General features: G+C 39.2%; 1 protein-coding gene across 1 annotated transcript in view; it reads left to right on the top strand.

The window, feature by feature from the left end:
* Positions 1-24,599, top strand: part of NAV2 (neuron navigator 2) — a 216,284-nt gene that overhangs the window by 108,728 nt on the left and 82,957 nt on the right. Inside the window, 4 exon segments of the mRNA XM_032690358.1 lie at positions 1,294-1,406; positions 5,950-6,058; positions 7,793-8,182; positions 20,290-20,412. Coding sequence (XP_032546249.1) covers positions 1,294-1,406; positions 5,950-6,058; positions 7,793-8,182; positions 20,290-20,412 — 735 coding nt within the window.

The raw sequence follows: 24,599 nt of genomic DNA, 5'->3' as shown, positions 1-24,599 counted from the left end.
CTTTCTAAACTCCTCCTCAGAGAGGAGTCCAGGTGCAGCTAGACCCAGTCCTTAGCCCCAGACTTTGTCAACTTTGTTCATGCCTAAAGGATTATATAGGTGTAATTCAACTTTTATGTAGCTTTGTCCTGCAGGATTAAGGATGGCAAACCAGATATATTTATATAAAGATAAATTATTTATTATGATAATGATTAGACTAAAAGATCTTAATCAGAATTATTTACTACAGAATATGGGAAGCTATAACTGCTGGTGTAGTATAGTACATTATTTTGAAGCAGTGTTGAAGGAATTATATTAAAGCTAGCAAAAACAATTATTATGTAGAGATTGATATTACTCACCCATACCAACAACTGTGGGAAAATCTCTTTTGCTCAGCCTTGAGGACATCCCCACTCGAGGGAGGAATCTCCACACACACTCCAAGAAGGGGTATGTTAGAAGACTCTGCTTTTAAAGAGTGGGACTGGACTTTAGTAGTACAAAGAGATTGACTGTCAGTCATATGTCTCCTGAGCAGCTGTGTCAGCTTAGCATCTTTAGTTATCAGAAGTATCACTTGTTTGTTCCTTTATCAGGTACTTCATCAGGTCTGCCGCCTCTTCACCTCACTATCAAGATGTTTAACTTTGGGATTGATAAATCAGGCTGGTTTCAACATTATTCAACACCAAAATTCAGCAGGAGAACTTTCAGATGCTTGTTTATGTGGCTCTATGAGCAAAACACAGCACAATTAGTAAAGTGAAGTGAGTCATAATATATTACTCAAATCTGGCAAAATAGTCATACTACATCACCTTTCATTACCTGACAGCCACAATATCAGACACTGGAGTTTGAAGTTGGTTTTACCCGGTCATTTCTTTTAAAATACAAATACCAGTTATTGAAGGGAAACTAGCAGGAGTGTAACATGCCATCACACACTATCTGCTTTACCTTCTTGCAGTACAGACTTTATTAGAGAAGATCAGATTAGCCACACCAACTGATGTTATTGATAACTAAAATACAGCTGGAAATCCAAGTGTCTTAAGACCCTGTCTGAAGAATTGTGAAGCCTATCTTTGACTATGAATTTTTTATTTTTTACACTTGAGTGCTTGTTTCCATTTCTAGGATGTAATTCAACATGGGACTAATGAATTATGTAAAATCAGCCTGCTGGTCTGTTCCGGAGAGTGGGACAGAGTGGCTGATGGCAGGTGCACTCGTGTCCTTGTTATACTGGAGATACTTTTGATGGAGAGTGACTACACATCCCTGTTTTGTTTTGCCTCCCAGATCTCAGAAAGACAATGAAGGGAACGTAACAGCTGAGGCCAGCACAGGAGGGGTCAGCATGGATTCTGCTCTTTATGTGAAAACTGCCCAGCCTGCTCTCGAAGACCTCTCAGGTATGTCCTGGCAACATGACCAATTACTGACTGTGATCTGGTCCAATAAGAATGGACTAAAGCAAGTTGGTTTTATTCCTAATGCTTTAGTTCTCAGTAGTTATGGTACTTCTTTCAGCTTGTCAGCAGTGGAAACTGGGTGTCAATAATTTGAATGCTAGATGCTCGAGTTCAGCACAATGGGGTGCTCCTCAAATTCCTTGAAATTATTAAGAATTCTGTGTACCTAATGTTTCTCTAGCAGACATGCAGCATTTTTTAGGATTAAGCTATTATAAGGATCCTAAGTATTCCAAGCATTTGATATTTATTGTTTATATTTAAAAACTTTGTTTCAGAGCTTACAGAAAAAAATAAGTTTATTTCCTTGATGTTTTGGTTTGTTTATAGGTTTGAGGGAATCTCAGTATCACTCACATGAATGTGATCAATTTGAGAAATAGCCTTTGCAGCAACAGGGACCAAAATCCAGCTACAATTTACTATGTCCAATATAGAGAAGCTGAAACTGATTGTAACTGGAATACTAGCAGTCTGAATTAGAAAGTACTTCATATATTTATCTAGAATTCCTACTACTGTAAGAAGTATATGATAATCAGCAAAAATTTTTAAGTTTATCAATATAACAAAGTGATTTTTAGCAACCATATTCTGTTAATGTGCAGATGTACAGTAGAATCTAGTAGATCTAAAATGTGTTTTTAAAGTCACAATCAAGTCTCCTCCTGTTCCAATTTCAACAATATCAATGACTTTGCTCACTGCATGCTCTTGCATTTATCCAGTCTGTAGAATATCTCAGGTTTTTTTCGTCTATTTGGTCTTGGTGTCCTCGAGTTTAATGCGGGTTTTGAAACTTTCCAAGAATGCCCTCGTTGGAAAATGATGTGGCTCAAAGTTTCACAATCAGATTAATTTCATACTGTGTATTCTGTCAAATCTGCCTTTATACCTGTGTGCACATGTGCTGATGGCAAAGGTGAGGGGCAGAGTCATCGGGGAGGAAAAGAGCTTCAGGGCTGCATAAGTGAGTGTATCTGTGTGTACAATTTATATATAGGTGGATTAAGTACTTGAAAGGCAAAGAAATGGTGCAAGAGATAAAATCCTTGAGAAGGTTTTTGGGCTCACAGTATTTAGAAGTGCTTATAGACCACAAAAGGGCTTTAGTCTTTAATGACAGTTGTTATGGAAATACAAACTGTTACTTACATAGAATCTGTAAGTTTTGGGATCCAATAGCAGAAGTGTAGTGGTTTGGATTTTGTTTTCCCCCAGAGGCTAAGAAAGTGGTAGCCCCCAAGGGGTGGAAACCCCTGGAAGTTTTGAAATTCTGCCCAATAGGCGCTTCTGCAAAAATGTAAACATATCACAACCAGACCGGAAGAGAAGAGTTGTAGTTTTGGTTGGAAGAGGTGACCATGTTGTAGAGTCACGAAGAAGGGGCTCTGAGCCCCTCGGGGCCTCTGGGGCCCCCCCCCAGCCCCGGTTGGGGCTACAGGGACGTGGAACAGTGTTAAGCTGGACTATGTATCTGTAGCTATGAACTGGGGAATGGTTCTTCACTGTGAGCAGCAACCAGAGATACTGAAAGCCGTGGCAGGCAGCACTGACCAGAGGAAAAGCGGTGGCACAGAGCCAAGAGATAAGAGAGCAGCAAAACAACCATGCAGCGAAGCAGACAGAACTTCTGCAAGCTGGGAGAGAAAGAACAGCAGCAGAGAACAAAACTAAGTTCTACAGGGAGAGAGTTTGGGGGTAAGAACTGTAAAACCCCTAAACTTTCTTTGAGATCCCTCCAAGATGGAGGGGGTGGACTCTTACTGATTAGAAGTCCTAGATGGAGTAAAGGAGCTAAGAAGCTCAGTCGTCCTGAGAGCTCAGCCAGGACAGTGTATAGGAGGTTGACCTTGGGGCCCTCCTTTGCTGCAAGCTGTAAAGAAGCTCGCAGCCATCTTGAGGCAGGGCACAGAAGCTCTGCAAGGAGCTGGAGTCTCCTGAAGATACCAGACCGTCACGAAGACCCCCTGTACTTCGTGATATGACCGTGGTGATAGCGACCTTTGTCTGGGGTGAACGCAGCCCACGGAAGACCCCTTTGCCTGCGTCAAGGGGCCGAGAGGAGCTTGGAGGCCTCCCTTGTGAGTGCTGGCAGAAATCCAGCCATCAGCTGCTGCATGAGAAAAGGACAGATGACTGCTGCCTTAGAGACATTGCTGCTCTGAAGAAGGGATCTGTCCTTCTTTCCCTCCTGGACTTTTATTTGGAGGGGAGAAGAGATCTGATCCATTGTAAATACTATATGTCCTGATAGAGATAGTTGTGATCGTGTGTATAATGTGTTATAATATTTATTTGTACAGTCATTGTAATATATTCCCTTTCCCCCATTCTGAATCTGGTTGTGTTTTGTCTGGAAAAACCCATCTCACATTGGGTTGAGATGTGGGAGGGGGAATGGAGCTAGGGAATTGGATTTTGAGGCTATCTCAAACCATGACAAGAAGACAGCTGACAACCTCAAACAAGAGATGCAAAACCCAGCTGTGCACAGCCAGACCCCAACATCAGCATCCAGAAAGGGGTCTTGGGGGAAACAGAGCAAACAAGACAAAACAGTCCCTGAACCCAATTGAACTAGAAGAAGTGAGGGGCAGATTTATTCTCTCCCTGCATAGCTTTTAATTTAAAAGCACATATAAAACAAAAGAGAACATAGGTAGGAAAAATGGAAGTGGAATTGTTTAAAGATCCTGCCTACTCATGAGGAGCTAAGTGGTTTCATAATTAAGTTCTAGTGGCACTATCCAATATCTGCCTTTTAAGTATACCTATAATTTAAGCAGTGGAATGCAATTTAAGTGAAAATTTGGTATGAATTGAGGCATAAGAGGAATCTCAATGGAAATAGGTTTAGTTTGTCTCCTATGTGCTCTTGTAAGAAGTTACCTACCGTTTGCCTTTGTATGTGTGAGAGAAATGGTCTGTAAAAAGCACTGTGACCTTTGTTAAGCTAAAGGCCTATAAATATGTTATATTCTTTACTGCAAAAATTTGTAGATCCATGAGTATAGAAAATGTTTTCTGTCCTAGAGACCCTTTGGCTAAAGGAATCAGTCTTGCTTTGTTAGCTGAATGTTTCCAGTCCAGAAACAGACCATAATTGTTTGACCCTTTGGCTTAAGTGAATTGTAAGTCAGGGAGATGATTTCCCAGGGAGTAGAGACTGATGAAAAAAAATTGCTAACATGGGCACTAAGTACTTTGGTCTGTAATTTGTGCCACTGCTGCTTTGTAGGCAACAGTGTGTGACTGTATTTTTCTGTGCCACCAACCTGGCATCTTTTAGAAACATGAAATATAAAACAAAGAATGTAGAAAGTTCCAACAACAGCTTATTTATCTGGTTCTTAACACTTCTGTTATCTGTAATATATAGATATCCATCTAAACTAGAAATGGCATGGATGACAAGGATTCTGGCAGCTTAAGAATGCATCACTTGTACAGACAAGGCAGATACAAAACATAAAGAGTTTTACATTTACTATAGCATTTTCTTTAGTCATGAGTTGTGAACCCTTTAGAATGAAATCATTTCCTTCTGTGCCCAATAGAAGCTTTGTGATGGCTTTTTGGAGGTTTTCTGTTTCAGCTTTCAGCTTACAAAGAATATGGTGGCACTACTAGAAATTCACTTCTCTTCTGCCTCTTAGAAGTTTTAACTCTATAAAGCTCAGCTGAGGTAGCAACCAAAGCATTTCTGAATTGACATCTGAGAGCACGTAAACAAATTATGCTGAGACACTAATTAAATTATTAATTTTATAAAAAGATATTATGCTGAGGCAGTAGGAGGACTTTTTTTATTTACATAAACTATACTTTTAAAGAGCAGGACATAAATGTGGTTTAGAACAGAGTATTTAAAAAGCAGGGTTTCTAAATGCCGTAAGAACTAAGTCATCTCGCAACTTTGTATTATGCAGCACATTTGGATAACAGCAGCTGTGTTGTGCTGTTAACAAGCAAGAACTTTTGCTATTTTACCTGAAACATCACTCAGCATGGAGCACCCAGTCAGCACAGTTTAGTTTATTGGAAAGCTGTTATTGTAGAATGAGCTCTATGTGAAATAGGAAGAAGATCTAGTGAAAATACAGCATTGGAGAAATTGGCTGTGTCAGGTTGATGTTAATTGTGTCAATATGTGAGATGGAAAGGGTGGTATTGATGGAGTATGTATTCTAATGAGGCTGAAAGTTAACTAGAATTTAAACTGGGTCATATGGGGAAATGACAATACAGCAACATCTCAAAGGCAGCCTGTGCAATGAAGTTGACCGTGCAGAGCTCGTCTCAGTCAGGATGTGACAATGACAGGTGCCTGCAGAGGGGAATGGAACTTCAATCCTAATCAGTTTAAAGTGTTTAGAAAGTCAGTAAAAAAATGTGTTCGAGCCAGATTCAGGCATAGGTAACAGCTCGGTTCTGTTCTGTTTCCTGCCTTATCCTTTCTCATGGCTTGTTTTCCCTGTAGGAGAGGATCCAGAGACCCGGCGGTTACGAACTGTGAAGAACATCGCTGACCTTCGGCAGAACCTGGAGGAAACGATGTCCAGCTTACGGGGAACCCAGGTCACTCACAGGTAATGGGACAACTGTTTATGAGAAAACAGAAATCATTGGGCTCTTTCTTTACATCTCTTAGACCTGGCTGGGTTGCATCCTTGAAAAATGATTAACACTGAAGATACTGGTTTTGTAATTATTGTCTTTACTGCACAGATTCTGAATACTTTCCGCTGGTTACTGAGATGTCTGATGCATAATTAACGGAACAGGCTATGTATAGAATAAAAGGTGAAGAATAATGAGTTCTTGTTAAATGCGTGAGGTGATGTTTGAATATAAGTAAAATGCTTCTTCATCTTACTGTTGAGTAACTGAAGTGCATTACACCCCTCTCCTCCTCTGTGTAATACTTTGTTTAAATAAGCAGCTGACCCACTTGACCCACTTGATCAAGTGGATACCTTGAATTCCTGACCAATCTTTGGTCAAACAAATTTTTGTAATTTTGTTAGTCATCCATATATTTAACTGCTTTTATTTTGTAAAGCAGCATTTGGAAATCTTCAGCAATATTTAAAATATGCTGTAAATAAACAAAGACTGCTATTGCATTTAAACATTCTGCGACTTAGATCTTTTCAGTGTTGAACAGGAGGTTTGGGAGAATAAGCTGTTTGGCCCCTAATGAGTTCGTGGCCTTATAGACTCCAGGCCTAAATGAGTTCATTGGGAGCACACTTTGTGTTTTGGCTTTATATCTAAAACTGAGGCAGAGCTTGCAAAGATAAACTCCCAATGCTATTTTTCTTTTCAAATTTCAATTAATGCAACAACTCATTATGATTTAATTACTGTAACCAGAGGATACGTTGGTTTTTGCAGCATATATGGGACGTTGTATTGTGAATGGTACAGTGCTGTTTATTTTAACAAATATCCACAATAAATAAAAAAAAGGGACACAGTTGAGTGGGAAAGGAAAAGAGGAGTTCATGTGGGTAAGAGAAGTTGAAGGTGTGGATTAGCTGCAACTAATCTGTGAGTATTCAGGGTGTAGTCTTGCAATCTATACACATCCCCTGAAATCTCGTGGTGTAGCAGTCCCATTTTTAGGGTTCCATATAGAAATAATACCAATATTCTTAAAATTATACTCAAGTCATGCATATATATGAATAATTAATTATTTTTCCTGTGTTTACTCCCATGTTTGGGTTTGACCAACTTCAAAACTATTTCTAGTTCATTCATTGGTTTGTTGATATATAAAATACATCTTGAAAGAGAAATTTTTTTACCTTTCTTTTTACTTTTTTCATTTAATCCTCTAGTCAGTGTAGAAATAGCTTCCATCTTGGTGCTGGACACATCTCCAGAATATTAGGACTTTAATGAATGCAGACAAAAAAAGAAAATGTATCAGAAAAGTAGTACTTCAGCTGGTTTTCCTTTAGTCATCCTATTGTCCCACTCCCTTGCCTAAAGTGGCAAATCCATGGTATAATGGAGTTATATATGATTGAAGATGAAAAAGTTATGCTTTGATACTGTGGATAATCCATTAAAAAGTTCCTGCTTAAGTCTTCTCACATATATGTTGAGCACCTGAGGTCTGTGTGCAAGAGTGTCATGGAGGAATGGACCTTACTCTTACAGAGTGTTGTAGCAGGTAAATTCTGTTAGTGCTGTTCCTTGCGATCTGTAACTCGGTGAGCATTCAGGGCGTAGCTCTTGCAGTCACCTGAAATCTCACAGCTTTCCACAGAGCAGCCACATTTAATCCGATGCATCTCTTTTTTTTTCCCAAGCACACTGGAGACCACGTTTGACACCAACGTCACCACCGAGATCAGTGGCCGCAGCATCCTCAGTCTGACGGGACGCCCGACCCCTCTGTCGTGGAGACTGGGGCAGTCCAGCCCTCGCCTGCAGGCAGGCGACGCTCCATCCATGGGGAATGGGTATCCCCCCCGGGGGAATGCCAGCCGCTTCATCAACACTGAGTCAGGGCGCTACATGTACTCAGCCCCCCTGCGCCGGCAGCTGGTGTCGCGCGGCAGCAGCGTCTGCCACGTGGACATCTCGGACAAGGGCGGCGATGAGATGGACCTGGAAGGCATCGCCATGGATGCCACCGGCTACATGAGCGACGGGGATGTGCTGGGCAAGAATATCAGAGCTGATGACATCACCAGTGGGTAAGTTAAGATCCTGCTTTGTGTGCTTCTCCTGTTGTTTCTAATGGTGCTGTATTTCCATGATTATTTGGAGAGAGAATTAAATCCACCACCAAATAAATTCTACTAGTTTTAATAAGTGTTTGGAGAGACAGCTCAATGTCACAATTCATTCAGTCAATGGGATTTAAACACATGATTTAAGTTTTAAGTGCATGTTAAGAAAATATTCCTATATATAAACATATCCTTGCACATGCTAAAAAGTTTTCCTGAGTCAAGGTTCATTGTAGTTGACAAACACATGCTGCAACATTCATTTATGCCCACGAGATGGAGAGAGTGAGGCAATTTTTGTACTTCACTGAACTCTTTTGCTGTCTGAACTTTAAGGGGACAGCTCACTGGAATGAAATGAGTTTGCGTCTCTGTGTTCGGTAAAATAGGTGTACATGCTAAATGAAGTTTAAAGAACAAGTTAGTGGGCAGAAGTATGAAAGGATAGACAGTTATTAACAAGGTTCTACGTGAACATTTTGTCTCTGCCTTGAATGAAAAAAGCATTTGTTCTTTGCTCTGAAGTCAGGATGTCTGCTCTCAGTTCCTACTGTAATGTACAGTCATTTTTTCATAGCTCAAGTGCATCAGCCTTTTCCCTGTCTGGCCATCTTACATCCTTTGCTTTTTTGTAATTTTGTTATTTGTGACATTTCTTGTGGCATTGGCTTTTTTGGAAGATTTAGTGTCTCTTACTGGAATAGAAAGCTGGAATCCAGCCTCTGCTGCATCACTAATTTAACCAGTTCAGTTACACCATCTGGAAACCTCCAGTAATTCTGTCCATTGTGAATACTTGGATATTTTCACACTTTTCAAAAAGTCAGATGCTTTATTTTTAATTCTTTTTTAGGGAAGCATATAGTAAAGAAACTGATGCAAAAACCAGTATGAAATTCTGTTTCAGATAAAGCACCAGTAGCTGTAGCTGCATTAATAATGCATCATATCCCTAAAACACCTTGTGTTTTCCTCAAATAAATCAACTTACACTTGAGTTTTGTAATGTTTATTGTAGTGTTACTGCTTTTTCTCTAGACTGTGAATTTTATTCAAACTTGTGGCTGCAGTTTTGGTCTGTAAGTGAGGAAAATAAATTCTGAGTAGCACTATGGTTTCTATAAAACACCTTCAGCAGGAGTTGAGAAGTATCTCTGACAGTTCAGACTTTTGCTGCTCATATCCCAGAGGAGCTCCAGTCCTTGCAGATCTTTACTTAGTGTATAAAGTTCAGATTCCAGGTTGAGGAAAAGGAAAGAAAAAGAAAGCAGTTGAATTTATGAATGATATTGCCAGAGAAATCTCTGCCCTCACTCATCTCTGTGTATCATTTCCTTTTCTTTCTGTGTCAGTCTGGTCATCCCACAAGGTAAAAGATGTGAGTATCCATAGTCTGAAAGTAAAAGTGTGGTCTTCATATTCTGGGTCTAAGGGACTAATAGTGTAATAAAATTATTTTGTGAGTTGGTACTTCTGTCACCAGTGAGTTATATACCAAGAATAATGCCAAGAATGATGAATCTTGCAGAAAGAGTCATATACTCCCCCCCCCCCCACTCCTAGCCTTGCGTGTTAGGACATCTTTAACTGACATTTTTTTCCCCCACTGGTTTTTAGAGGAGATAACTTTCACTTTTTACTCATGTGACTAGCCGCAGATTGATTAATGAGATCTCAAAGTTCTTCAGACAAGCAGTCCACATTTTTTACCTTTATCTACAAAAACCTGTTTTGCTAAATAATATGAGTTGGTTTATCGATTTCTACAGCATCGTTGGAGTCATTGACTAGGTCCCAAGGGCAGAATTGGTACTGTAGGTCAATCCGTTGTTGGAAAGATCCAGCTCTGTTTCCAGGTTGTGGGCAGGGTTTGGAGGTGGGCAGTTTGGGGGTCCTTTCCTTGCTGCACTGGTGGGCACTTGGAGGGAGCGTTGCTGGAAGCAGCCCCACACTGTTGGGGTTACACGGTCTATGGAGAGTAATTGTGTGTGTGGATTCCCAGAGAAGGGAGTATTGCAATAACAGCATTGGATATAATCCCAATATTAATGGGGAGAGAGAAAAAAATGAGTGAAAAAAATGAGTATCACTAAAGACACTGGGCTACCATCTCCAGTGTGAACAAATGTTTGGTAGCCTGTTCCATAAGTTATCTTCCCCAATGTCAGTTTAATCCAAATAGTAAAAAAGTAAGATAGCATTGTGTTTTCATAGGACAGGAATAATAAACTGCTTAGAAATCAGAGAGGTTGATTGTAAAGAAAACATTTGTGTGACTTGTTGCAGAACAAATCACCAAGATCAGTGTTAGGGCAAACAGGCTCAGAATTTCCAGAAGCTGAGTTACAGTATGTGGAGAACAGCACAAGAGAGTATTTAGAGCATGAATAGCTCTTTATTAGCTGGTATGTGTTTCACTTTGTCATTTTTCAGAATTGCTACAATCCTGCAGTCTGAAGACCTTGGATCTGTGTTTTCATTGGCGAACTGATAGGGAAGGAAGCCAAAATATTTGTTACAGCCAAAATAAATCCAATAGCCAAGAAAAACTATTTTAGCCCTGTGATCCTGATACTTTCTCTGAAATGTACTGGGTCATGGGAAGTTTCGTTTGGCCTCCTCTAGTGAATCGGCTCAAGCAGAGCTCTGGCAGACACCAGGATTGCTTTCTTAGGGTTAGGAAGAGTATCTTTGCCAAATGGACAGAAAACAGCTCTTAAACTAAGGAAGTCTCCAGGAGGTGGATCAAAGGTAAGAAGTTGCCTTATTATGGGATCTAAAACATAACCCAATGATGAAGCAAGAGGACTAAGATTCATGTGAGCTGGGGAGTGAGCCCCCAGCCCCCTCCCTTTGGTGGCTGGCAGAGCTCAAGACTCAGAGCCTCATGAGAAAGTGGCACCTCAGAACCCAGAACATACCTACCCCACAGATTGTCCCAGGTGGGGATGTTAATCCTCGTGGGTTTTTTGGGTTTGTTCACAAGGTTTTGTCCAGTCCATTCTCCTTTTAGCTACTAACTTACTCATTCCTACCTTTGTCTCCCTCCCCCACCCCAGTTCTCTCTATTGAGATGTAGAGCTAATTTTCTTTGTATCTATCTTTAAAATGCAGCAACAGGGCTGTTGGTCAAAAAAAGCCTTTTAGAATTATTTGCTTTTCATTTAATTAATCCTCTGTCCCTGTTTTCATTACCTTAGTGTGCAGCTTTCTCTGCAGAAAATGCTGGTCACATGTTTTCTCAGGAAATGGCTTTGATTCTGCAAACACACCTTTGTCAAAATCATTTTTTGCAGAAGTATGACTGTTCCAGCTATGTTCCAACAAAATGTAGGTTTGATGATTTGACAGCTCAGTTGCTTGAGAGCCTGAACTTCAAGGCAGGACAGTGAGCAGCCTGGGCTGTGGGTCCATGCCAGGCCAGGCTTTGAGGCATGCCCAGCTCACTCTTTTGAGTGTATCTCATTAAGAAATGTTGCCTAGTGACTCTCAAACCTCACTTGGCCAGCCAAGCAGTGAACTGCTCCCTCAGCTTTTAGATAAGGACAGAAGGGCACAGCCTGCATACAATGTTCAGGGCCAGTGTTAAAATTCTCCTTGCAGTGACCTCTTATGGGTGCAGTGGCTGTTTTGGGGGTTGAGGGAGACATTTTGCTGTTTTATTAACCTCCCCATTTATTTGATGATTTGGGGCTGATACATTCCCATTACAGATCTCGATTTCCGTGACCTCTTAGTGTGTTTTTTTGCAAAATGCTCATGGGATTATGATTCTTTCTTGTTTATTCAAACCTTTATGCTCCCTGGGGGTCTTTCTACAAGCACTGCAAGCAGTTGAATTTGGAACATGGATAAAGGATGCTAAAAGGGAGAACAGGCCACTCTGGACTGGGGAACCAAGCTTTGGCCCTTCTTCTGCTCAGGTCTATCAAACCCACACAGAAGCACTGTGCCCTTCATGGATCAACACCATCATTGAAACGGAGCTCTGAAGTAAGCTTAAGTTTAGGAGTTATATCTATTAGGAGGCAAAGAAAAGCTGAAATTGAGGGCTGATTTTGTTGGATGTTGAAAGTAATTGATATTTATAGGATTCTTGCAGCTCAGTTTCTTGATTTGTGCAGTGATGCATCTTTTTCAGATGTCAGGATCATACATGGCATAATAGACCTTCCCTTGGGCTAAGATTTCAGAGAAAGAGAAGGAGGACTATGCAGTTTGCTGCTAATGAGAATTTGTTGTTGGTAACAGTAGGTAAGAGAAACCCTTCCCTTCTAAGCTGCCTGCAACAGGAATCGTTGCTGCTCCAGGTAACACGTGGCTGGCTGGAAATCAGGAGTGGCTGAGTTAATCCTGGGCTGAATGAGGGTGTGTGCCCTGTGCACTGATTCAATGTCTGTGTAGAGTTTTTTCTGACCTATTTCTTGCCATGGTTATTACCACTGTATTTTTCTGTACATTTTGAGTTACAGTGGATTAGTTCTTTACTGGATATTGCTCCTTAAATGGTATGATTTTAGTGATAAGTTTTCATCTAAATACGGCAGATGAGTAAAACTGCATTCCTTATATGACTCTAACAAGTCAAGATAACTAAGACTCATTGGGACGTTTATTTTATTTTTCTTCTGTCTTTGAGCAGAATGTTTATTTGAACTGCCTTTTGTCTTGTTAGGGCTGACTTCTTTTACATTTTGATCTTTTCAACATTGCTGAATAGTATCTATATATGGTAAATAGATAATTAACACAAATAATGAAGGGGTCAGGCAAGCAAAATCAAAAGTTTGACTTTTATGATAAGGTATAAGGAAACTTTGACTTCGGACTTTGTAGGAAACCAGGTTGAAACTGAGTTTGGATTTAAAGTCATAGGCATCTGGGTGCTGTAAGACTGAAAAGAGAAAATTATGGCAGTGTTATTCCAAGAACTGTACTTATAGTTCTTTACTGGAGACATGAACAGGATATTGCATAAGCATTTTCAATATTATTAATCTTGTATATAGTTTTAAATGTTCTTAAATATTGCACTCATTTCAGGAATAGTTCTTGTGTTAGCTTCATCAGTAAGACAGTGTTTTATCATTTATCACAAATGATAACATGCTGTCATAGAATTTCTCTTGCAGTGTATGATTCAGGAAGACAATGTAGGCCTCTAAGTTATAAAGTTAGACATCAGCTGGAATCAAACTTTTTATTCAGTAATGGTAAAAAAAGCTGTGCTAGGTTATATGTAGTGTTAATAAAATAAACGCAGAAGTTGTGGTGTATTGTGTTTTTGCTTACTTCTCTACATACTATCCTATTGCTAGTAATTACCAAAATGCCGTTTAATAGCAGTTATCTCACTCTGGGCTCCTTTCTGTAGTAAACACCTCAGCAGTGTTTGAACTGCTGCATCAGTGACAGCAGATTTTTGTAATTTGAATGAAAGGACAGTTTCTAAAGGACAAAATATGGTCCCAGTTTGGGCCTAGCCAGTAGAGGGGGATGCAATCACACTGTGTCAGTATGGATCATCTGCAGGAAAAGAGTGGGAATCCAAAGTCACTGTGGAGTTACTGTTCCTCTGCTGCTGACACCGCTGAAAACCTCTGGAGAAGCAGCACTCCCTCCATACTCCTCTTTGATCACAGGTCATTCCTCTCCTGAACAAAATTAAAGAGGAAAATGAAACTTATTCTACTGCTTATTTCTATGATTTTCATTGAAATAGATTCTGAGGAAGGATTTAGGCATTTAAATCAAAATTGGCACGTGCAAAGCCCCATTGAACAGCAGCCTGATTCTAGTGAGCCTTCCCCTGGCTTCAGGCTATCAGCCTGTGCTTGGTGGGTGTGTCATCCTCTTTTAAGTAATGAGTTTCCAGCCAGGTATCCCTGGAGTCCAGAGTGACATTTGCACACCTGAAGGGATTGGCCTCCTGGGTGTTTTCACTAGATTTGTAAAAGAGCTTTAAAAGCAGTGGTGGAGTCAGCCTCTTGCTTGAGGTGAAGGTGAATTTGAGGTTAAGGTGGACTTGGCTGACAGTTTGAGTGAGTGTTGAAAGGAGGATCATACAGTAAGGGGACTCTCCTCTGGAACAGGAGGGGGTGCATTGATGTGAGAAATGCTTTCAGTCTAATATTCTTTTATATATTGACAGTTTCTCTTTGACTATGTGTATCTAAGACTGCTAATTCCACAGGAACCTGGTTTCTTCAGAAGCTCAATCAAAAGCCATTGTCCTGGAGGGAGCAAATGTGGGGGACACGTGTGAGATCTGAGCTATAGTGGCAGAACCCACCCAAGTCCTTTGCAGGCCTTGGAATTCCTTGCCTGCAGACTGCTTGACCTGAGAAGATGTAGAAAAAAGTTTAGCTTTGGACAGCAGTGCTCAAAAATTGTTATTGATTGCTGCTGAATGACTTATGTGCCAGGCAGCCTAAATACATCTCCAGATAGAAAAGTACTGATTTCACAGAAGCCACTTATTTCTGTAGATTTCTTTTTTTTTTCCTCAGAAAAAGATCTGAGCATTAAGTAGTCAACAGGGGTGAACCTGTTTTGCTTCTAGACTGGTTTGGACAGTGTGAATAAGCAGTACCATTCATGTTATTATTGATTTACAGGTGAGAGATTTCCCTAAGTAAACTATGAAACTAAAATATATTTATTAAGTTTTGCACAATCTCCATTCTCCTATGTTACTTGTCAAGTGAAACAGGTATCCAGCAATGACTAGGATTTTTGAGAGTGCAAGTAATTTGTTCAGGATTTACTCCATGTTTGGATGGAGCATCTTCAAAACAATTAATAGTTCGTTCATTCGTTTGTTAATTGTAAATAGTTGCTAATTATTAGTAAAAGTCTATTAATTTATAAATTATAGACTGCCTTAAATATAAATTAAATTTTAAATTAATTGAGCAATAGGTTTGTGCTTCTGTGAACCTGAAAGGTAGGATTTGGTCTAATATTAGGGATTTGAGCATTGTATTAGCAGTCCCAAACTGAAACTCAGGATCTAATCCTTTTCCTGAATGTCTTTGTTGAAATTCGCAAGGCTCAAAGAATGGAGTTTAAACCAGCCACAGGCTTGTAGACAGGGTCTGTATTAAACCCTTTGGTGAGAGAAGTCAAGTACTGTGCCAATGGGGAGGATGTTCTAACAGAGAGTGGCCAGGGAAGAATAGGGATTGGAAAGACTTGTGGGAGATATAAACATGGGGAAAGACCATATGGTCTAATGCCAATGTTATGATGGAAAATGCATGCCAGATTCATACTAAAGTGAGAAATTTGGAGTTGTCATCATCCTGCCATTAGTCTAGCATTTCTTTGTAAGTCAAATTTAGGACATATTCCTAGCTGCAATAACAGGATTGTTCTGATCCCATTTATCATATTTCAGAAACAGCAGTGGAGAATTTTCTCCTGTTGGATTTTAGTGACTGGCAAAGTTAGAGTTGTTCTTTGATACTCAAAGCTTGTTGAGCCTCTTGATCTCATTTAACTGACTGTAACGAGGCAGATGAAGCCTAGTGAAAAAGGAAACATTACAAAGGAAAACATTAAGTATAACAGTGTTACTGTCTGTAGGAGAACACTTCTGCACCTCAAAGCGGATGTTGATATGTGATATAATCCAAGGACTGTAATTCCTACAAGCTTTTTGTTTCTTAAAGTTTTGAGCACTTGGGTTGCTGGGCAAATCTGCCAGGAGATACTTGGGCAGCTATTTCCAAACCAACCTGGAAACCAATGCACCAAGAGGTGCTGCTCCTTCTCTTCCTAATACTTAAGTAAAGAATGCCTGTCCCTTGGCTATCTATTTTCAAACTTGGAAAATTCGTATTCGTACGTTAAGGAGTGAAATGAATATATTTGAAGTGGTAGAGTTGTCAGACCATAAAAGTAAGCGTGGTGCTGGCTGGGTGTATACATGGGTAAGTAGGGCATGCAAGCAGAAGTCAAGTGATTCAGAACACTGGGTTTTACTGATCCCTGGCATAACCTGTTCCTGTTTCCTCAGAGTGCCTTTCAGGAAAGGGAAATAAATCAACTCAGCATCAGAAATAGCCTAAAAATATTACACTTGGAAGGGCTTGCTATGGCATTCAAAATTTCAGAGGCACAGAAAGAGTGTATTTGGCTAAAGAAAAGAGAAGTTTAAAGGTCTGGGTTGTCCAAAGCAAATTACTTTATGCCTGTAATGCAGGGCAGGGAGCCACTTTCTTATAGGAAAAAAATTGTCACCTAGAAAGTGGGCTGTGAGTCTCAGTTGTGTGTTAGAAGTGCATAATACTTCTCTTGTTTAACCTTAGTCTTTTCATACTGACGGTTTGGTTATTTTCTTTTCCTTGCTGATGAAGACTGAAACTATAGCAATGAGTATTTAAACATTGATTCCTGGAAAGATTAGAAACTCCTTTTAACCGATGTCATCACTGTGTCACTGTCCATTCATTAAATATTATTATATTGAACTCCATTAAAGGCAGTTTTTCCCATTGGCCTTTAGTACCATTCTTAAAGCATGTGTGAGATTGAATTTTTTGTAGAGTTTTTGTAGAGTATGAAAGTCAGTCTGGATATGACAGTCTTCCCCAGATCATATGTTTAAACTTTTTCTTATTTTGGGGCAAGTGAAAAAGTACTTCCAAGTCCTGGGTTTTTTTGCACTGAGTGTGCTGGCAGAGTTTTTAGGAGTCATGAAGTTAGCAAGGCATCTAGTGCAAATTTATTATGTTTTTTAATAAGAAAAGTCAAATAAATTACACCTAATTGATAACTGACCTAATACAATTGTTTGGTCTGCAATGGGTCATTGCAGAGGAGAGGCTGATATTCTTCTGTTCCATATTGTGTGGGTGTAATAGGACAGTAAATTCAGGTAGTGTTGAGTACTGTTACAGTTATATACAGGATAATATTTCCTAGTTTTATTCCTCCCCAAGTAAAACATTGTAAGGTTTTAGAAAAATATGCCTTCCTTATATTCTCCTTTCTCATAAAGCAAATATGTACAGCAATAATAGTGTATTCATAAAGGCAAGACAGTGTCTTAGAGCCAAGACAGTTTTAAGTTTGAAGGGATGGAGAGGAGGAAAAAGAAACAACGGTTGGAGGTTTGTGGTACCATAACTTTTAATCTCCTCTGTACTAACAAATGGATAGTAGAGAACTCTTTTTTTTAATTTATTTTAAAGTATATTCATTGTAAATGTGCTTTTCTCCACGGACTTTAGAAGTAGTACCTTTCCTTCTTCCTTCACCTCAGTGTTGCATGCAGGACTAAGGCATCATTGGTTTTGGCATCTTTTCAGAATTAATCATTCCTGGGTAGAAGATATTGCATGAAATAAAAATAAGATATAAAGCTTTCAAACTGTGATTACACAAACTTGTTTCAAAATACAAAGATCTACCTTGTGTTGTTCTGGCATGTAAGAAACTTGTCCTAGTGGTATGGGGGCTAAAAGCCATCGTTTATATCTGTGCTTTTTCACATGGTTTTGGTAAGAAAAACTGTCATGGTCTAGTGGTCAAAGGTGCCAAAGGCATCCAGCTTCCATTGACTTAATGTAAGATTTATCAGTGCTTGAAAACAATAAAAATCTGACTCTTTAGTTTTCAGTTTGATGCAACTGCAGAATTATTCTAATCTTTGAGCTTTCTGAGCTTCTGCGTAGAACATAAAATATGCTGATGCTGATGAAAACATTGATTTCAGCATGGCTAACTCTTGAAAGTAACATTTTATTTCCAAGTAATAGGTAGGGAAAACAATGTATTTCAGCTGTAGTAGATCTTTTTTATTAAAGGACTAATCATACGCCAGAAATCTGACAACAAGCTAAAGGCTGCATTTTCCAGTACGTGTGCAATGGATATTCATACAGAAATGTGTTTCATGTGCAGACAAGTAGCTGCACTAAACCAATCAGTGTATGTGCATTAGATGCTTTTGCAAAATACTGTTTGCATGTTTGTATAACAATATGGTCTTAAGCTCTGCTTCTCTCTTCTTTATTTTAGTAGCTTAGTGGAAAAAATATTCTTCCATTATAAAATATTTATAAACTGTCAAACACCAGTTAGAATGCCAGACCTAAGGCAAATTCCACATGTTACAATGCAACCGCTCCCCATGCTTTCCACAGTCTTTGTTTATGAGTTTGGAGAGTCAGTCCCCACAGATTTGCTGAATGGAGAATACTCTTGTGTCTGAGTTGACTGGCTTAGCAACAACCTCTTTGTTAAACTCCACAGAGACTCCTGGGTTGCTCCTGGGATGGGTCTCTACAGATTTATACATGTAAGTGAAATGCTAACCAGCAGACTGGGCAAAGCTTCCCAGCTTTTCATCATCCCATTTTTATAAATGTTGTAAACCAATTTGACTTGGGTGAAGTACAACTGTTGGCAGTGAGATCTGACCAGCAGAGGCACTGCTGGCTGCAGCTCAGAGCATCTCTCCTTTCTTGCTGTGAATAACAGTGTCTCCCTGTTAGGGAGAAAGCTCTGTGCTTTTTTAAGCAAGAGGAAGGTGTCCTGAGTATCTAGATATTATTCTATGGGCTGCTGTTGATTTGCTAGTGGCTGAAGGATTGAGAAGGTACAACCCCGTCAGCTCTGAACTCAGTGAGGTATGTTACATGTCCAGCACTATGCTGGAAACAGTGACCATAGTGCTGGGCTTGTTGGAAGTTATTTCAGTCTCAGGTGTGTGAAAATCTTTATGGCATGTTCACTCAATTGTCACTGCTGCTCCTGTAGATCTATGTGGACTTAGGAACTGGTGGTGGTAGCACAGAGCTCACTCCGTGCCAGTGTCTTTAGAGGCAAATGGAACTTGCCTTTCCATTTTAAAGTTCTTGCGTATATCTGTAGGCAGAAATACCTAAAGAAATGAAGCTAAACCAAGAGAAAAATCCTCCTGTTTTATCTTGACGCTTGGGACTTGTTGACCTACTACTCTCATAAAACGCCACGAAATATTTTAAGACATCATTGAAACATTGGCGTAGGGAAGCTCATTGAGAAGTTATTCAAGAAGGCAAGACTGTAGAAACATCTTAATTTCAGTATTTCAGTGACATCTTAATATTCAATATTAATTTCATGTTAAAATATTTTTTCACTAACTATACCACAGTGCTAGGTAGTTGTACAGTTTTTCTTTTTTACTGCTAATTCTTAAAGTTACGTTACGTGATATCTGTTGCTATCTGCTTTGGTACTGACTTCAGCAAAAATTCTGGAAGACATAACCTACGTTGTCATGAGGAATTGTTCGTGGTCATCAACTATATCTAACTCTTCAATACCACCATATGTCATCTCCATTCAATTTCAGATTCATTTTTCATTTGTCTGAGCTAGAAAATAAGAAATGTCCTGTCTTAGCAATTTGTGAAGTGATATATGTACACATGGCACTTCTTAGTATCTGAGAATAGTAATAGTATGTAGTAGTTTTTATATGCAGGTGGTTCTGGGTCACAGTTGGAGCCAGAGTAGAATGCAGGAGCCGAAACAAGGTTGAAAAAAACTTTTCATTCATGCTGCAACTTTGATTGCTATAAATCTTGCGATACTTAATGTTCATGGATCATTGACAAAATCTAGGGGTGAATTCAATGTGATTTTTGTAGTTAGTTTGTGAAGGTTTGAGATTTTGATTGTGTTTTTGATTGCAGAAAAATTCAGGGTAGTATAAACTATATCTTTTTGGGGGCAGAAAGGGATCATTAATGGTAGCATTCACAAACATTAAATTACTTTCATGTAGGCATCCTTAATGAAAGTCAAGTATTCTTCCTTTATCGCATTTATGTTGAAATTCAATTCTTGATGATGAGAGAGAGTGCAAGTGTATGGAGGAGTGATGAGAGGCAAAAATCATTTCCGATCTAATCAAGAATAAGTTTTCCTTGCTTCTAATTCCAAGTCATATCCTTAATTTAAAAGTGAGGAAATTGTAACACACAGTTAAAAACATGCAGAAAATAAGTGCTACAATAAAATGTCAAATTTGTATTGTTTTACTGAGCGTGACATCTTGTTTTGCTGTGTCAAAGGTACATGACTGATGGAGGTCTGGGCCTCTACACCCGGAGGCTGAACCGGCTTCCCGATGGAATGGCTGCGGTGCGGGAGACGCTGCAGCGGAACACGTCCCTGGGGCTCGGGGATGCTGACAGGTAAGACCTCGGCCAAAAAATGCTCCCATATAATGGTGCAATTCCCACTATGTCTACTGCATATTGGATCTCCTGAGAAAAAATAGCTTTGGGAATTCAGATATTGAATATGTGGATATAGGTTTCTTCAGAGTGTTTTTGTATTATGTGTTCACAGAGGTGTCAGGATAAATGCTGATTTTATGTCTTCTAATCGCTTTGCTGAAGTGTCCTCTGGGTTTTTGTGGAGGGGATATAGCACAAGAAAATGTAAAACTTCTATTTTAATAGTGTTTGAAATACAAAAGACCTAATTCTGTTCTGATTTCCACTGATTCTTCCAAGTCCAGTGTGATTCAGTGTGAACAGCTAAGGCCAAAGATCAAGAATTAGGGGACTGAAAATCCATAATTTATGGGAGTGCAATCAGAAAGGAACCCAGGGAGATGGATATATTCTGTTAGAGCTCAGATAACTGGGTTAAATGCTGTTGCTTTTAATGACATCAGCATATAGCTGCTTCTTTCTCTTCCAAACCTAAAGACTGATGAGTGTTACTGTTGATGTAGTAAGTGACCCATATCCTTTTTCTTCTATGAGGGGCCTCTGTGTATAAAACATAAATTCTGAGGTATGTGTTCAAACCAATATCTGAATTAAAAGGTTTTTGTCATCAGTAAGTCATTCCTGGGGCATAATGCACTTGACTGAGCTTGATATGACACTTTCTTCATAGTGATGCATGTATTCCTAAGGAGATACAAGTGGTGGAGAATCTGGCCTTGTTTTCTAAGCCAGCTGTACTAAATCTGCTTCAGCGTCCTTGTGATACTGGTAAAGAGCAGGATGGTAAATCTAAACAAAAGAACTAAAACCTCCCAGAGAATCCCAGCTCAGTTTGAATTACAAGTCAACATATGCTTGCCAGTAGTAAAATATGCCTGGATTTTTCAGGAGCTTGTATCTATTTCTGAAATTTGCAACTTGAAACCCAACCAGCACTCCCTGCTGGTGCTGTGGGTGAAGGCATTGCCACTTTGTGATGCAACTGGAGACTAATCTAAAGTATCATCCTCTTCTCCTGCTGTGGCTTCTGAACATTGCCACAGCAACAAAGGCATCAGTTTAAAACACAGCATTGGTCTAAAATAAAGTATATTATTGTTTTAGTAGCTGTCAGCCTTCTGGAGAGCCAGTGACACATTCCTCCTCATTGGTTCCTTCCTCCAGTATTTTCTGTGCTTGTAACACTTTTCCTTTGCTGAGCTCCTTCCCTGAAGACACAACACATTAGGTACCAATTAGGTACATTTGACAAGAGAGATTATTTGTGTGGTTAAATATATTCCACCTAGAGTGGGACTGTGACCCACTGAAATGCAATCCTTAGTTCGTCAGTTGTTTCAGCTTTGAAACTCATCCTTTCAGTTCGTATAGAGGGTACAGACTTTACACACAACACACTCTTTGTATGGCTGGTGACTTGTCTGCCACATAGGATCACAGAATAATTACCCTTGGTAATTTTACTGTGTGTTGCTTTTCTGTTTAGAATATAAAAGCTACTCACCTTACGCAGGAGATGAAAGGTTTCTGACAATAGGACAGTGATTTAAAAACAGCTCCTCTTTGCTTGCTGGGTGACCGTGATGTGCAGTTTAAACAAAAAATTAATTTTAGTTTGAGCAGCAGTTTTTCAGGGTGAAAATGGGCATAGGCAAAAAGAGTTGAATAAAAAATGCAGTAACTAATTGTTTTCTTCATTCTGTGAATGGAAGCAGTGAGCAGGAGTGCTGAGTTGCTTTATTGGTACATGTAGAAAACACATTAAGATTATATTTAACTTGTTCAAAGCAGATGTTAGTTGAATGCATGGGAGAACAAGTGTGAAAAACTGTGAACCTGTGAGTATGAGGTTAATAATTAAAAAGTTATCAGAGGAATTTTTGCAATATACTTGCTTGTTTAGTTTCTTGTAGAAGTTTAGTTGTGAGGCTTTTACTCATTGGCTCTGGTAACATAAAGCACAGACCTTAGAAGGTATATTTTCCCCTGCAGCAGGGAAATCCAAACAAGGCACTTGAATTTAATGCTTGATTGCAAGGTTAATGGAACTGTTGCACAACACAGCTGAGCTTATTTTTTGACTTCAAGACAATTTGTATTTGCCTAGAACAAAGGCATTTTAAATAAAAAAAGGCATTAAAAAATCTTTTTATTTCGTTTGTGATTATTTTTTTAAAAGGTTGGAAATTAATCTCCTATTGTTTTGTCACTTCTGTATATATGGACTTGGTTACCATCTGGTTATTTAAGTTGATTTCACATTGGCAGATGCTGCTTGATCTGAGACTAAATTCTGCCTTTGCCTTCACAACTTGCATTTATAAATATGTATAGAATAGAGAGAAGAAATTTGAAATTTGGATTTGAATAAATCTTTCTGTAATTCTTTACTTGTGTAACCTGTTATTTAGAGAAGGTAATTCAGACCTGTGTTGATTTATCATATCTTTGTGACTAGGACAGGAGACCGTTTAATGAATGTGTACTTGTCAAGAGTAACTTTAATGCTGTTATTAGGGAAATGTCTATATGACCTTTTAAAAAATCCTCGGGGATGAAGTGCTTTAGTAACTACATCTGGGTGTGATTAACTTGTATCGTTTCTCTATTACAATTTTATTTGAGGTTGCATGAGTTACATGGCTTTGCATAAAGGCATAAAAAGGCCTTCCCAGTTTCTGACTGTAAGGACCTGTCTCATCAAATAGTGGATTATGTTGTCTTGATACTTCCAGTAGCTACATCTGTGAGTAAAACATGGCCTGGGTTCTGAGTGTGCTCTTCAAGTGTGTCTGTATCATGGTTCACATCTGTGATGACTACAATACCAATCTTGTCACACTCTTAGTAAAAAAGTCCATATTCAGTTTAACGTGTAGAAGGATTTGTGACTGAAGCTGCTTCCTGGCAGTCAGTAGCATTTTAGAAGTATTTCCTGCCTTTGGAAAGCTTTTTGTCTAATCCCAGAGGAGACTGTGGAACCAGGACAGGAGATGGACAGGAAAGAAGAATTGGAAGGGAAGCAGAAGCCAAACAGAAAGCCAGAGGACATTCCATGCAGAGCACACAGACATCAACATTAATAAGAATGTCATTGAGTGCAGATTTTTAGTAATTTCTGCAAATGGTAAAAATTATAGCTTTCAAAAATAGCTGAAGAGTGGTATTTTGCTGTTATTTTGCATTTTATAAAACAGCTTAAAGTTATTTATATGTCTTTTGGTTAAGGTAGTAGACAATGCTTCATATTTATTTGCGAAGTAAACTCCTTTGACTGAAGTACGTTTAAATTCATTAGCTGCAGTTTAATTTCCTGAATCCTGCTACAGTGATGAGATTACTAAAAAGATGGGTTAGTGCTTGGTGATGGAGGGAGATTGTTGGATTGCCTTCATAACCATGGGAACTTGGATCACACTTCAGAAGGGCTGAAAAGCAAGTTGAAGCAAATCCTCAGGTTGGGGGCAATATTGGCCTGTCCTGAAAAGTGGGGAGAGAAGATGTCACTGCTTTTGGGAGGAGGCAGATTCCACTGAAAGCAGAATTACAGCTATGGTGTTGATGGGTATTGCTTAAGAAGCTGCATCAAATTTCCTTTCTTTTTTCTTTTTTTTTTTGGATGCTGCTTTATTGTAGACAATGGAAAATGTTATAAGGAAAAGAAAATGGAAATTTTTGTTAAGATATTCTTTATGCAGTTTTACAGTAAGATAAAACCAGCTTTAAGTCCTGACTGTGTGTTTTCAGTTTTTCTTCGTAATTGAGACAGTGAAGCTAAAGTTAAATGAAGGTGTCTGTAATTCCTGGCTTTACAGATGAGGAGTTAAGTCCTCCAATCACAGAAAATATCCATTAGCAACACTGCCCCATCACTACCCATCTCATCATTGCTGTGGTTTTACTACTTTAGCAGTGGTAGCATGATACATAAGAAAAGGGGAAAAAACAGAGAAGATGGTTCTGGAGCAGATACATATAGACACAAAGACTGGATAGTCTTTGTCTTAAAATCTTAAAGCATGACTGGGTTATATCTTAAACTTGAGATGGACCCAACTCTTGTAGTAATATGTAGAAATATATATTCCTGCCTTGCAACGGCAATGGAATTCCCATCATCTCCTTCCCCCGCAGCATCTCCT

This window comes from Chiroxiphia lanceolata, chromosome 6 (genome assembly GCF_009829145.1).
Source record: "Chiroxiphia lanceolata isolate bChiLan1 chromosome 6, bChiLan1.pri, whole genome shotgun sequence".
Classification (NCBI taxonomy): domain Eukaryota; kingdom Metazoa; phylum Chordata; class Aves; order Passeriformes; family Pipridae; genus Chiroxiphia; species Chiroxiphia lanceolata.
The sequence above is the reverse complement of the archived record's forward strand: the minus strand, read 5'-3'. Positions and strand labels throughout refer to the sequence as shown.